This window comes from Ischnura elegans (genome assembly GCF_921293095.1).
Source record: "Ischnura elegans chromosome 13 unlocalized genomic scaffold, ioIscEleg1.1 SUPER_13_unloc_4, whole genome shotgun sequence".
Lineage (NCBI taxonomy): Eukaryota > Metazoa > Arthropoda > Insecta > Odonata > Coenagrionidae > Ischnura > Ischnura elegans.
This window is the reverse complement of record NW_025791660.1, coordinates 2,516,034-2,531,071: the sequence shown is the minus strand read 5'-3', so window position 1 is coordinate 2,531,071 and position 15,038 is coordinate 2,516,034. Positions and strand designations below refer to the sequence as shown.

Genomic DNA, 15,038 nt, shown 5'->3' with positions numbered 1-15,038 from the left:
TTCAACACGAGATTTAATGAACATAGGAAGTGCATCGTCCACAGTAACCCAACTTCGATGGTGGCCAAACACATCATTGAGAGCGGCCACAATCCAAACTTCACAACCAATGTGCTCCATAAACATATCAAAGGGAGGAAATTAGACGCCTTGGAACAATTAGAGATCAACCAACATAAACATTCCCAGGTTTCCCTTCTCAATGACCACCTCTACCTTTCAAAATCGCCCTTGCTTGCCATTAAGTTCCAATAGTGCGTTTCCCAGAAGTGTTAAAATCCCTTCTCCCCCCCTCCTGTCGCCCACTCGACGTGAAAGAGATCCCACAAGAACCATACAGTGAATCCTAACCGCCGACCCCCCGCCCCCCACCTACACGCCCTCAGAAGAACGCACCCCCGAAGACCCTACTAATCCGCACGGCAGCCCACGGGCACAGAAGACGTCTTTTCCCCCCCCTTCCACACCATTCACGGATGGCACTCGGAAACACCCGAAGATAAGAAGACCGCCACGTGTATTCAAATGCATTCATTTCTATGTTCAAGTTTGTTAACCCCGAAAAAACCCTTCAATTCCCAACCTTTTTACCTCCTCTGGTTTTTCCACTCCCCCCCTCGCCCCACGCCTTGCACCCCTATCCATTCCAACCAGCTCCTTGAGGACCTTCCACCCCATTTCTCCTCTCTCAGTTGTTACTTGAAAATGATGTAGTATCATTGAAACTCGAGTCGTAGTAAAATTTTATTTTTGTGGAAAATTGCAAGTAAGTGTTTCATTATGAATCAATTCCACTCCATCTTGCTTGATTCCTCGAATTTTATAGTTCTTTTTTATTTTTGTTGCTATCGCCTAGATCTGAGAAAAATCACTTCACTTACTCTGTCCCACACCTCAGTCTTTTTTGCAGTGCATTTCATTAGCATGCAACGTTTTTAATACCTTATCAATGCCATCACTGATTCAAAATTCGTCGTGGGCAGTTGTAAGATATTACAGTGATGAAGGTGTATATTCTTGGTTCAAGTGGATTGCTGATTGTGGTTGAACTTTGTGGAGGGAATGTGTATTACAAAGGCATAGCATTGCGTGACACAAATGAGTTAAATGATTGGATCCAGTGCTTTGAAGATGGGTCTTCTAGGCTGTGTGGTGGATGCTGTAGCAATGGTTGAACTACTATTACAACATAGTGGCACAGCAACGGAATATACCATGTAATGGTTGAATTGATAATTAAATAGCTATTAGGTTCACACTGCTTCTCCTACCCTCCTATAGGAACATCAGTTTTTTACACTGTTCTAACCTGAGGCAAAACATTTTGGTATTTTGGCTAAGGCGACACAGGCCCAGCACTAGAAACAGTATCGAGGTGGCATACCCCAAATCTATTATTGTATGTGACATGCATCTGAAAATAAGTCACCATTACTATAAGATTGAATTAACCTAGGTGCTTTTGTAGAAATAATAAAAAAAACTAGAAAACAACATACTGAATCATTAAAATGATTCAGTTATGCAAAAGTATCTTACTTTGTGAATTATTTTTGACATTGGATTACGAATAAGCAAACATGATGAAAGCACAATAGACTTGGTTCTGATTGTTGCAAGTTCTTGTTCGTTCTCATTAGGAAAGCATTCCCTGGGAATGGGGGACTAGAAAGTCCAACAGTATCCCTGCTTGTCGCAGAAGGCGACTAAAAGGGTGACGGTGCAACAAAGAGATGGCCAGCTCGATGTCTTTCTCTGAGGCATCCTTCAATATTTGGTTCCTATGTACAGCCTCCGCAATGAATGTACTGTAATGTTAGCAATCACCCTTATTTTTTGTGTCTATCTTACACTTAAAACTGGTGGATATGCTAAATATACTTTAAAATTTTTCATGAAGACAGGCAGGAGGCTGTTTAAAATTATATAAACGTATGAAAACAAGAATAATGATACTTAGGCTTACTCATCAACAAAATAAACAATGCAAAGAAATAGGCAGTATTACTGACATACTACATGGAATATATTGTTTTTCATTGGTGCCTCCATAATTACAATATTGAGATTTTGGACACGGTTTACGGTTGAAATTCTTGACTGAGGCCTCAAGATGGGAATGTCTAATGATTTATTAACCCCTCAACGCTGTCATGCGTACCCAGTACGCTTCCTGACCTACTGTTTATAATATCTTTTCTCCGCCAGATATTGTATGTTAAATTAAAACAATTGCTCTATCTTTTGAAGAAATGTTTTTCCTTTCCAATAAAATATTTATAGCGGTTTTATGCCTTGAAGATTTTTTAAAAATGCTTCGATAAAATTCCGTTGTAAACCAGCACCTTGACGACTTCGGTCCAAAAACTCATCGCCTTCTTTCAGCTGTTCTATCATGAAAACTTCCGCCTATTCTGCTTGAGAGACGTCTAGAAGGGTCAGCTACTTTAGTTTGAGATACGGTATCTTCTAAGTTCAATGCCATCTCTGCGTCTTCTCCTTGTTTGTCGTCACCTCGAGCCCCAAGTGTGTTTGGTCCGCCTCGTTAGTCCTAAGCGAAGGGGCCATGTGCTTCGCTCTGCATTTATTTTTTTTCTGGACAGTAATCAACGAAGATAAGATTCCATCTAAACAGTCAGCGTATACCAGGGCCCCTTCGAGATATTTTCTTTTCTCTTGAGGGAGCTTCTAAACCACGAGCTTCAGTATACCAGAGTCATTCATGCTGTGTGGTGTTCGTTCAGGCAGTGTGCTGAAATTCTCATCGGGTGTACTTCCTGTGTGTGGCATTTTTTTTTAATTGGGGATCCTATGAAATGGGAATAGTATTGAAAGGCAAAAAAGAGACTCGGAAGTCTGTTTGTGTGTAAGGCTATAGTAAAATCATTGGTGGGGTGAATTTCAAGGACCTGTTATTGCATTCGTACGTAATGGAAAGAAAACGCCATTACAAGTGATGTATGAAGTTATTTAGGAGACTATTGAATGAGGCGGTCCTAAATTCATACGTTGTTCACAGGAAAAACACGTATAAAAATTTGACTTATCATTTCGCGTGCCATTGGGCGAGATAATATTTTTGAAATATCCAATGTCAAACGAATTGTTTGAACTTGGCCGTCACTCATTACACAAATTAGTACCAAGACTCACAATAATTGATTTCCTTAAGACAATTCCAGCAGCTGGGAAGAAATCAAAGTCTCAAAGGAAGTATGCAGTTTGTGCGTAACATGGGAAATGAAAAGTTTGCGTGTACTGTTGTGAAAAATGTGCGGTGGGGTTATGTTTGGATTGCTTCAAATCATGTCAGAGCAGATTTTCTAAGGTAAATCACTTGGATATTGACGTTTGAAACATTAGTATGTGATTACTTATATGAAATGATGCAGTAATAATGGAACAAAGTCAGAGAAGTGGGCGGAGTGGTAAATTTTCAAGTAGGCGAAACGGGTAATCCTATCGAAAGTATCCAATCTGTTATGAAATTTTCAACCCCAAATAACTAAATTACATCATGTAATTGTATTTATTAAATGCATGGAATGTTAGAGATCTCGTAGCTTATTCGAAACCGAATAAAAATCTTTCAAAATTGAAAATTTATTCATTAGTTCATAAAAAGAGATAAATAAAAAAATAAATGTTTTTTTCCAATCGCTCAAAAAATTATTATATAGTAGCGCATTATAATACGCAAGTTTACAAAAATTTTCAACGATACTGATCGTATATTATGAATTATTGAATGATATACCAAAAAGGCGAAGATTTTTAAATCTCATCCGGCTGCTGAGATGGGATTTAATTAAATGCCTGCCGCACTTGAGGGGTTAATATGAAATGTGAAAAATAAGTCCCGAAAATAAAATAACATTTAAGATGCTTTTTGGCCTGCTCAAGAGTGAGATTCACACTCATTACGTACCAACACGAGAGTTCTATAGAAAAGTAGAAAATGTTACCTTACCACCACTGAGGAAGAGTTTCAGTGATTCACGCAAACTCCACACATGAGGCGATATAATGAACCGTGTTAGCAACCGTTTCTTTTTGTTACATCTGCAAGATGATTTCCCCCAACATGACTCAAATAAGTTACCTGTAAAATAAATAAACTACATGGTAAAGAGTAATTTGTTATATCTTAATGTTTACAGCCACATTTATTACAAACACGATACAATTCACATGTTACACTTCCATCATTCCATCTCCGAGAGGGAGAGAAAACAAAAAACAACCCAACAGAAAACAAGCAATGCCAACCTTTGCAATATGACAACATCCTCCCTCTAAGATATTAATACACAGAAAAAGAAAACATGAATAACTTCATGTTTACAAGTCAAAACCTGTTTTGGCTTCCTTACCCGATTACTTCTTCTGGGTTGTATACAAACATCTTTGTCACGAGGGGGTACAAAGATCTCTTTATTGTCCACCTCAATGTTCTTATCAATATTTACATCAGTCACTGGTATTTAAATTGGGAGAGTTTCATTTTCCCTTACAGAAACAGGGGCTGCCATTTCTACCATTCTGTCTGGCTCACAATAGGGTTTTAAAATAATAATAATAATAATGTATTTATTTGCCCAAAGACCAAGTACATTTGAAATATACAAGATACAAGACACATCAAAATCATTAGTTTGTACATATGCAATTCAAACAGGATAATTATCTGTTCTCAAAATCTATATACAAACCCAGGTAGCATTTTGATGTCGGTCCAATGTCGCTACGACGGCGACATAGGTCGCCTACAGGTCGGTCTGAAGTCGGTCTGTCGTCGACATGATAACGTTTAGCCAGGCTACAGCCGACACGCAAAGCGATGTCAGACGTATATCGAACTGACTTCGGTTCGACACCAAACCAACTTCAGCACGACAAAAAACCAACTTTGTCCCCGACATCAAACTGTTGTCGGCCCTACATCAAACTGACATTGGCTCGACATCAAACAGACTTCAGCGTGACACCAAACCGACTTCGGTCCGATATCAAAACGCTGTCAGCCTGACATTGGACCTTAAACCGGCCCGACATGAAATCAACTTAAGTCCGACATAGACTCGACATTAAGGCGACACAGGCCCAGCACTAGAAACAGTATCGCGGAGACATACCCCAAATCTATTATTGTATGTGACATATTCATCTGAAAATAAGTCACCATTACCTTAAGATTGAATTAACCTTGGTGCTTTTGTAGAAATAATAAAAAAACTAGAAAGCAACATACTGAATCATTAAAATGATTCAGTTATGCAAAAGAAATTTGGAGCACCCTGAATTACTAGATGCATTATATATACGGTATATGAGATATTATATGTACGGAATTAGATGAAATTAAATTGTTTCGACTGACTAATAGCATAAGAGAATAAAGAGTAGGTAAGACGATAAACCAAGACGGAAGTTATCTCTATCTGAAATAGATATCCAAAAAGATATCAGAGACTCATATGCATGTCACCCTAGTAACACAAAACAGTTGGCTAATGGTTTTTGTCCACGGTTGGCCTCATGTACGGATTGGTACTCTGCCCAACGTTTTCCCAACCAACAATTTCCCAACGGTGGGCCAATGGAAAACCGCAACATGATTCCAACAATGATTTCATTGGCCCTACACTGGACCTACCAAAGAATAACATTCTTACAGCATGTTGCCTGCAGTGATTTGGATTTACTATGATGTATAAATCCATGGGTAATACATTTTTCTGTGGAATTGAAATGAAAAAGTTGGACTACTACATGTTAAATAGAAACTTTTTATTGAGACTCCACCTTTAGTTTTAAGTATACAATGCTAATAAAATACTCTCATTTGACAATATGGTATAACTAAATATTTGGACTCATTCTTAAATTTTTCGCAACAATAAACACTTTCTATCCAACTCGTCAGAAGTGATTGAGTAATTTGATAGAGGTGATGAAACTTGAAAGATTCCAATCTTAGAGCTTTTAAACGGTGATGTGGAATAACTAGTTTTAAGCATAAAAATGTCACAGTTGTAGGTAACAAGCTCCTTTTCTGCCATCAGTACTGACTTCAGAATAACAACTCTTGAATCTTTAGTGATAAAACAGGAATCACAATTAGATTTTAAACTGACAAAATCTGATATTTTAGATGTTTCCACACAATTGCCACCAAAATCATGCTGATTTCTTTCAATAATCCTATTGGACAACTGTTGTAATGGCAAATTTGGGGACTGTAATAACTTTTTCATCCTGCCCATAAAATTTTCAAATGGGAAAGCAGAAAACTGATCTAAGCAGCCAAAATTAGTAACATCACTAGACAGATGAAGGAGATTATGAACGTTGTACACCAAGACCTCAGACCCATACAAAATAGGAATATCTTCAACAAACCGATGAAGCATATCCCTGGCATACATTCTCCAAGTTGGCTTTGAACTTCGGTCGCTACATAAAATATATATTGCACTACTAAATAACAGGAAGTGGGTGTAAATTTCTTTTGGCAAAACGTTTTCCAAAACGAAAGCTCCGTAATAGAGCAGGAATGCCCTGAATTCAGTAGCCTTCCAGAACTTGAACAATTTCAATGCTCTGGGTTTCCTTGGAAATTCTTTTGGGACAGCACTCCTGATAATGTTTAAACGGTTGGAAATTAATTCAATTCTGGCTGACCTTAATCTACATTTTTGAGCCATTCTCAACCTAGAGCCTTATCAGTTTTTTCATTATGCCAAGGCACACAAGATGCATGTAGTCTAAAGGTACTTGAGAAACCAGGCCCAACTTGAGATCTGCTAGCACACTCTTGGACCGCTGATGGGCCTCATTCTTAAGGTTCCTAAACTCATCATCTTTCCTTAACGCACTATCTTTAACATAGGGCCAAATAGTCTTGCCTTTGTAAATACCTTCTTGTGAGCACTTTTCACATCCATTTATGGAGTTGTGAGACATTACACTTTTAATATAAGATCTAGGTTGGGCATCTGCTATAATGCAGCTGATGCGGAAGGCATAAGTCACTCTCTGTAAAACTAACCCTGTGACTTCCAGTTTTTTGCACTCATCTACAAAAGGTTTTATGTATTCATTTGAATCGGATGGCTGACTTTCCCCATAAAATTGAGAAGCAACAAAGGGATTTCTGTTTGTACTCTGATCTAACACAGCTAAAACTGGCCAAAATGCTTTAGTTGTACTAGAATGCAAAGGTTACCCATCCACACTCACTGTAATAGACAGTACATTATTTCCCAACTCTTCCTGCATTTTCCTCACTAAAGGATACTCACTCCTGACTAAACCACATTTAGCTCTCAGGAGTAAATTCTCTTCCAGCCCAAAAAAATTCAGCAGTCCATTGGTACATTTGATCACATTTACCTTTCTTGGAGTATTTAGGACCGTTCGACTGTCTACTGGGATTTCTGGATGATAAGGTTTCAATATATGAAGCAAATCTCGAAGTGCAGCGTGACTTACATTATGGCTAAAGTACCAAGAATTTAGCTTATCTTCCAATGAAGGCAAAGAATCACGTACGGAGGAAACTGAACATTCAGAATGCAAGGAATCATCACTTGAAAGATCTGTGCTACTAGCATTTTTGAAGCCACTATCAGGGCAATCACTTAAATGAATTACCTTCCTGCTCCCACTATCAAAATTAACATCACCAATCAATTTTCTATTAATGAGTAATGCAGTCTGTGTCACATCACGCTGCCTTGATCGTTTTGAAAGACCGCTGTACGCCTGACACTTACGTTTATCTTTTTTTCCTGTTTCCATCTCAAACTTTGGGATGGTAGTTATAAAATAATAAAAAAGTAACACCAATTAAACTGCTCTCTGAATAAAATATATATTACAACAAAGAAAATATGATTAAATGTCGTGCAATGATGTTTAAGAGTTTAATTAGAGAAATATTTTACTCAGTATTATAACTTTAGTTACACATCTTCTTTCCTTCTCCTTGCTTCTCTTCCTCCATCCCTATCCTTAGAGAACCGGAACCAGTTTGAAATACATGGAATTATTTCATCATCGGCAGCCAACTGAGTCCTGTTATTCTTTCGAACAGCTCCTAAATTAATACAACAGTAATATCAATTTTATGTATTTAAAAACCAGTTAAATACATAGAATTAAATGGAGGAATGGAAAAATGATCAAGTTAATTACCTACCTGCAATTCGAGACTCAAGTCACCACTAGCGGCGCTAGTGTCGATGACGTAATTTTCCAATATGGCCGACGAAAGCGGGATAAACTGTGAAGCTGTAAGTTGTGGTAAGTGGCTAGTCGTGCGTTGGAAGTGCTTTGTAGTGTTGTTGTAGGGAAGAGAAAGGGAAAAATGTCTGCCAGAGTGATTTTAAAGTTTGAGGAGATGGTTAGGTATTTGGGAGGGAATGTAGGATCGCGATGTGTGATTGAAGGCGAATGTGTTTTTAATGCGGGGCTCGTGATGGTGGTGGGCACTCGCGGAAGTAGAGAAGAGGGTAAAATAAATATTTTATCGTTTGTACTGCAAACGAGTGCTCTTTCTAAAGATCCTGTGCAAGTTTCTGGTACATTAGAGGTCACCGAGGAGGGAGATTTGTCTGCGAGAGGAATGAGTTGTTCCTGCAAAGCGGGGAACTCTGAGAAGTGCAAGCACGTTAGTGCCACATTATGGTATTTGTATCGGTAAGTTTTGGATATCTAATTTATTTAGCAATAATTGTACCTAAAACCAATTACTGTTGTTGATTGTGATGTTATAAATACCACTTTTATTATTATAACTGGTTATTTATTGCACTAGGAATGATATTGAAAGTCTAGAGGAACTGTCGTCCACAGACGTGAAATGCCTCTGGACGCAGCGGCAGAAGAAGGACGCTAGTACCAATTATGGTGCCACCAAAATAAAGGAATTTTGCCACATAATGCGAAGTGGAGAGAAGAAGTGTACGCCCCAAGGCTTCGGAGAGTTATGCATGAAGACCTTATTAGCAGCATGCCCGGATTCCGCACTAGCACTTCACCGGTAAGTTTTGCCACCTTTTCATTAAGATTTTACGTTATTTTTATCAATTTACTTTCAATATCGTGGAGTATTGCCATATTTCAACGGACAGCAGTTAATATAATTATGGTTACCCTGTCATTTCATCCCCAGAAATTTTCATATTTTCAAGTGGTAAGGAAATAAGTCGTGTTACTGAAATCATAAAAAGTGGCCTATGTAGAAATATTTCCGGCAAAGGAACTTATTAAAAATCGTTTTGAATCAAGAAAATAAGAAAATTTTCAGCCAATAACTTCTTCTCACTGCTGAAGGACATTCAAGGATTCAAGTGAATCCATTTCTTTGTCTTAACTTTGTCTTAATGACATAGACAGGGCTTTCCTTTTGAAAAAGACCTTGCACTTATCAAAATGAAGTCCGAGCTTTCCAGGTCTAAAAATACAACAGAAAATGTACCTGAAAATAATCCTTACATTGTTTGTTGCTGATAAAACTGCTTACAAGAGTTCAAAGAGCATTTTACTGGGGAATAATGAGTTTTTGAGTGACTTTCTATCTTTACTTGTAGTTTACAATTGGATTTGCATGAGATCATGAAGCATTTAAGGATAATCAGTGCCAATAGTTTTGAACATCTGTAGTTTCTTGAAGTTCTATCTGTAATAATTTATTGAAAATTATTTCATTGTAGGGTAGGGAGAATACATGACAACTTCCTTGACCCTGAAGTGAATGATGTTGACATGATGGAGTGACCAAGAAGTGGAGGACTAAACTTCCCGAATGAGCAACTGCTCATTTTCTTTTGCCTTTACAGTATTACCGTAGTGTTTTGTAATATTTTTAATGTAATATACTATATGTAAAATATATAATTTTGGAGATTTTTGATGTAATCGAAATAGCTCTATGAGTATAAATATTTTTCTACCAATGAACGTGCCTTCTCATTGATTGACTCAGTTCCCAACAGGCAAGTAAGGTATCTTATTTAAATTTTAGTTGTCTTATGTTTCAAAGAACCCCCTAAGTCAATGATAGGCTAGACAGCAATGCTTTCAAAAGTGATATTTAAACTTTCAATGTATGGTGATCTTCTTGTAAATGAAAAAATACCTATTAACTTCATCATAATAGCTAAATTTTCATGCTTAATTATTCCCATACTTTTCACGCTCTAGAATAATACCTTATAATTAATTTTTTGATATAACTGGTGCTTGTTATCATTAGCATCATACCTTTTCTCTGGAAACTGTTGGCGTGATAGTAAGGACATTATATCAGGGGATTTGATCTTATTTTTTAGCATATTATTCAGGAATAAAATTCCAATTTGTCTTCTACAACTTGAAAGTACTCGCAAATTCCAATTTTGTTCATAAATATTGAGTCCTGGGTCATTATGTGATTTTCTCTTAATATTATAGTCATCATTTTAAGAAATTTCTCTAGAATCATTTCTGAAGCATTGGTGTGCCTCATACTATGGATGCCATATCATAGTACAGTATTCCAGAACAGATCTCTCTAGAGTAGCATAGAGCAGTGATAATCAGTTTTTAAAATCTCTACAAATTCAGTAAATGAATGGCAACTTTTTTTAAGTAATTTACTCAATATACATTTCAAAGCCTAAATTATTTTCAAATAAAATTACTAAGTCAGAGAAGCAACTAACTCTCTTCAAGGGGGTACTAGCTAAATCATAATGACATAGGCAGGGCGGCTTAATTTAAAAAAAGACCCTGCACTTATCAAAATTTAATTGCATTTGGTTAGAACATGACCAAGTAGGTGAATTGTTAAAGAAATTTTGAAGTTTCTTGACATTCTCAGTGCAATCAATAGGGTGGTAAATTTTTAGATTATCAGCATATTGGATACATTTTGTGGGGGGAATGTAAGAACATCTTTATTAATAAATGTAAAAAAAGTAATGGTTCTAGGTCGGATCCTTAATGTATGCCCAAAGTTGCTCAAATGAAAATTCTTTTTGAAATGTGGATTTTTAACGATGACAGTAGTGTCAGGTGAAACGTGATGGAACTCCATCATAATGAAACAAGTTAACAAGTGAATGAAAGAATTTGCTTAATTAGATTTTTGTGGAGAGCTTTTGATTTAGTAGTTCATGGTAGTCGTAGAAGTTGAAAGGAAGTTAAGCAACCTAGTTTGGGATAGCCATAATTATGGAGCTTGCAAGGCATATGGAGCATAAAATTTAAGGGTAGATGTAACTGTAAGAGAAGAGTATCAGCAGGTATTATAATCATAGGTCTTCTCAATGAGTCAATGAAGATGTGGTTGGCATTGCAGAAGGGTTACTGTGTAACTGCAAAGCATTTATGAAAAACTCCTAATCATGAACTATTGTAATAATGGGTCATGGTTGACATTACAATTACCTTCCATTATAGGATGATCAAGCATGCAATATTTCACAGGATTCATGGGGTTGTTAGGGATGTAACTTTAAGGCCCTATGAAATAGTTAAATTCAATACATAAAGAATAAAGTCAACACATCTGTTTCCAATGTAAGTCAAAGCATCTCTTTTCTATGGAAAATTACTTCTTCCTATATGTTTACTGCATACATGATCGTGCAATTGTTTGAAACTTGACCCACAAAAGCAAATGCATACAAGTTGGTGAAAACATAAATCCTTTTACCGTGGCCTACAGTAAATTCCCTAACCATTCACAAGCTTCATGGCACCTGATGCTTAGAAAGAACACTTAATGACACTTGGAACAGGGATCATAAAAATGAAGCTTAGGAAGTATTAGCAGAGTATTTTTACCACATCACAATAGGATAATCATTTCCATACCATCCGAGACCTGGAATTTCAAAATAATTTATTCTAATGAAAAGCATTCACACAAATGCATGACAGGAAAAGTTATGTATTACAGCCGGGTGGTCAGGAAAGAGCAGTAGGACTTAAAGCAGCACCTTATAAAAGGAACACGTTGAAAGGGGATGCTTACATAATCAGGAAATCAATGCTTTACAGATCAAAGGTATCATAAATAGATATATTAAATCAAATAATCACGCAAGATGGTTTGAAATGAGTTTTATTTTATAATGACTCATGTTACAAATATTCCATAAATACATCACATTACAATCATAATGTAAATGCAGTCTTGTTCAATCTTGAATAAATTTGTCTCTTGATAAGATTGGAGTGGACAAATTAGTGATACCACACACACATGTCATGATTTCATCAGCTAGATGGCACAAAGTGACAGGTATAACATCCGACAGCATTTTAAATTTTTTAATTCTTTCAATGGCCCTCTCCACATGGACTCTAGCCCTAGCAATTTCACATGTGGCCATTGCGTCCCCCTTTGAAAATTGCTTTTGCTTCTTCAGAAATGGTGGATGAACAACCCTAATTCCATTTGCCTCACATAAATTTTTGATAATGAAACCCTTGTCAACCATCACATCATCTAGGTCTGGCTCCAATAGATCAAGGAGGTTGCTCTCCTCAAATATTTTTTTATCTGAGGCCCTACCTCCATACCCTTCACTTAAAAAGCTAATTACTCCCCCTGGAGTAACACCTATCATGTATTTCACAGTGTGACATCCCTTATAATGTGAGTACGACTTAATCCTGCATTTTAAGCATTTAAATTTGCTTATATGTATCTCGGTGCAGTCTAAGACTATTCTCACCCTTTTAAATTTCTCAAAGCAAAGAGGCATATTTTTTAAAACTTCCTCCTTACTGGGCCAGCTTATGACATTCTTCATAATTACTGATAGGTCTTTGATAGTGGCAGAGAAAACATTTTTACAAGTCGTAGCTGTGCAAGAAAACAGTATTGACAGCAAAGCAAATGATAAATTTAATTTTAATTTCATTAATGTCAAAAGCACTTTGCTTTTATTCTTAAATGAGCCCCGATTAGATTCAGGGTTTAATATGGCAAACAATGCCAGAATACCAGATAGTATTCCAGGGGAAATACCAGCAACCGTTGTCAACTTCTTGGGGGTATCAATTAAGTCAACAAAATTGCCAGTGAAATCCCCTGAAGTGACTTGGCAAGAGAAATCTTTCTTCTCTACCTCTGCCTGCGTCCCAATTTCTGTGGTCTTCTTCCTCTCTATCCCCAGAGTGAGAAGAGTCTCTGCTGCTTCCGCTTCAAAATTGCTGTCAACAGGAGAAGAAGCATCCTCAGAGGCCTGTGATTCTTCAGCCAAGGGTTCATCTACGATCTCTGGCTGCTGTAATACAACAGAATACATAGAACATTAGATTGATGATGGCCAGGTAGATCAGAAGTAACCCAACGTAACTTGGGAGTTAATGAAAAAATGTCCTGGCAAGATACTTATGTAGAAGAATATTAGAGTTTTAATAGGAAAGGAAGAATATTTAAGTCCTAAAGGTGATATGAGTTTTCTCTGAATGATGTCAATAGACATTTATTAGTTTTTCTTTCACGCAAACCATCAATACCGAATGAGATTGCTTTCATACTGAAATTAGTGGGTACGAACTAACTGCCTCGTTGGCATTTTAAATTATATGTACCCTTGTTTCATAACCTTTTACATATGTGACACAATAGGATAATGAACCTTAACAATTGACTTTTCCATGCGTGAGCGAGGAATCAAAAAGAGAAAGTGAGAATGATTTTGATTCAATGTAGTAAGTGTGGCACTTCAAAATAGTTAACTTATATGCTAAGCACTAATCCATGGTATATGCAATTATCACCGTCTGTACAATCAATAAATCGCGTAAAAGTATTCCAGTTATGGTTCACTTAATAGCAACCACGTTAAACAAAAGTAATTGAATCTACTACACCAACTTCATTAATTTTGAACATACCATTTCTATGCTTCTGCAGCGAGCCTTGTATTCACGAGTTCCTCTTTCCTTGCAGCTTGTTCCATGAGAAGTAACCGGAAGATTACATGAAGGAACAGCGGTCTTCTTTAAAAATCGATGCTTGGCAGGGACATCTAAATTAGAAAGGTCATTTCTTGATTACGTGCACAGTTAGAGCAATTTTGAATCGGTTGATTAGGACATAATCAAACGAATTCAAAGAAATAAACCGTTTCCACAGACTTATCTTACCTGGCAAAATGTAGTCCTCCTTATTGAAGTGAAGGGAGCACACTAGCATGGTGTTCGACACCGGTTTGCCGATTTTCAGGACGTTAGCCCAGGCCTTTCTCCTCTCACAACGCTCAGGGATTCCCCACTTATTTTCCATTAAAAACATTTCCCCAGGAAGAGGAAAACGACTGAAGCGAAGTTCAGGGTGAGTTCTCGCTTTGGAATTGCACTGAGGGACACAACAATTCCGATTGGAATTGTTTTTCCTCGGCGAAAACTTCGTACCTCCACTAGACATTGCCAGAATCACTTCAAGACTAAGTGGCGATACCTACTATCTACCTAACGCAAAATCTGGAATACCTAAGTAACTAACCTATCATTAACAACTATAAAAAGTATAACACTAATAATGCGTGTAAATAACCAGTTAAATGATTTAAAAAATTATCTAATAAAACTAGAACAATGCTAACCTACTTAAAGAAGAATGACAATGACCCTTAAAAATGAATGAGCTATTCTAAAAACTAGAGCGATTATCAACAAGATACAGATTACTAAAATTTTCAATCAACAACCGCCTAAGACTACAGAAAATTAAGGCAATAATAAATTAAAACCCGAAAAAAAGAGGACCACGCGAGCCTCGTAACTAATAGCTTAATTAATAACTTAAAATGGTACACTAACTCAGCTAAAACTATGTTACGATGTAATTAATTATCTCTAATACGACTAAAAATTAAATTATAGAGATGAAAGTCAATGAAAAAGATTTTAAATCTCAAAAAACAGCTCAACGCCACTAAATCTCAACGTGCTCCTTCTGAATGCTAGTAGGGGTATCCCTCAACCTGTACTTGCGAATTCGGCCGCTAGATAGCGTCTCTCTTGTCTGG

General features: G+C 36.9%; 2 protein-coding genes across 2 annotated transcripts; one reads left to right on the top strand and one right to left on the bottom strand.

Moving 5' to 3' along the window:
• Nucleotides 1–8,212: 8,212 nt before the first annotated feature.
• On the top strand, nucleotides 8,213–9,966 carry LOC124173099. Its single transcript, XM_046552610.1, has 3 exons — nucleotides 8,213–8,703; nucleotides 8,822–9,046; nucleotides 9,720–9,966. Exons 1-3 carry the CDS (start codon nucleotides 8,372–8,374, stop codon nucleotides 9,781–9,783), a joined length of 621 nt encoding a protein of 206 aa, XP_046408566.1. The 5' UTR covers nucleotides 8,213–8,371; the 3' UTR covers nucleotides 9,784–9,966.
• A 2,082-nt stretch (nucleotides 9,967–12,048) lies between these two features.
• On the bottom strand, nucleotides 12,049–15,038 carry LOC124173096. Its single transcript, XM_046552605.1, has 3 exons — nucleotides 14,155–15,038; nucleotides 13,903–14,036; nucleotides 12,049–13,286 (listed from the first exon to the last, which is right to left on the bottom strand). The coding sequence occupies exons 1-3, from the start codon at nucleotides 14,432–14,434 to the stop codon at nucleotides 12,192–12,194; spliced, it is 1,509 nt and encodes a 502-aa protein (XP_046408561.1). The 5' UTR covers nucleotides 14,435–15,038; the 3' UTR covers nucleotides 12,049–12,191.

Excerpts from the sequence above, each read along its gene's own strand:
- LOC124173099 (XM_046552610.1), top strand. The coding sequence starts at position 8,372 with ATGTCTGCCAGAGTGATTTTAAAGTTTGAGGAGATGGTTAGGTATTTG. Across the intron at positions 8,704-8,821 it reads ACATTATGGTATTTGTATCG|GAATGATATTGAAAGTCTAG; the intron begins GTAAGTTTTGGA and ends TTATTGCACTAG. Across the intron at positions 9,047-9,719 it reads TCCGCACTAGCACTTCACCG|GGTAGGGAGAATACATGACA; the intron begins GTAAGTTTTGCC and ends ATTTCATTGTAG.
- LOC124173096 (XM_046552605.1), bottom strand. The coding sequence starts at position 14,434 with ATGTCTAGTGGAGGTACGAAGTTTTCGCCGAGGAAAAACAATTCCAAT. Across the intron at positions 14,037-14,154 it reads GGAGGACTACATTTTGCCAG|ATGTCCCTGCCAAGCATCGA; the intron begins GTAAGATAAGTC and ends TTTCTAATTTAG. Across the intron at positions 13,287-13,902 it reads GCTGCAGAAGCATAGAAATG|CAGCCAGAGATCGTAGATGA; the intron begins GTATGTTCAAAA and ends GTTGTATTACAG.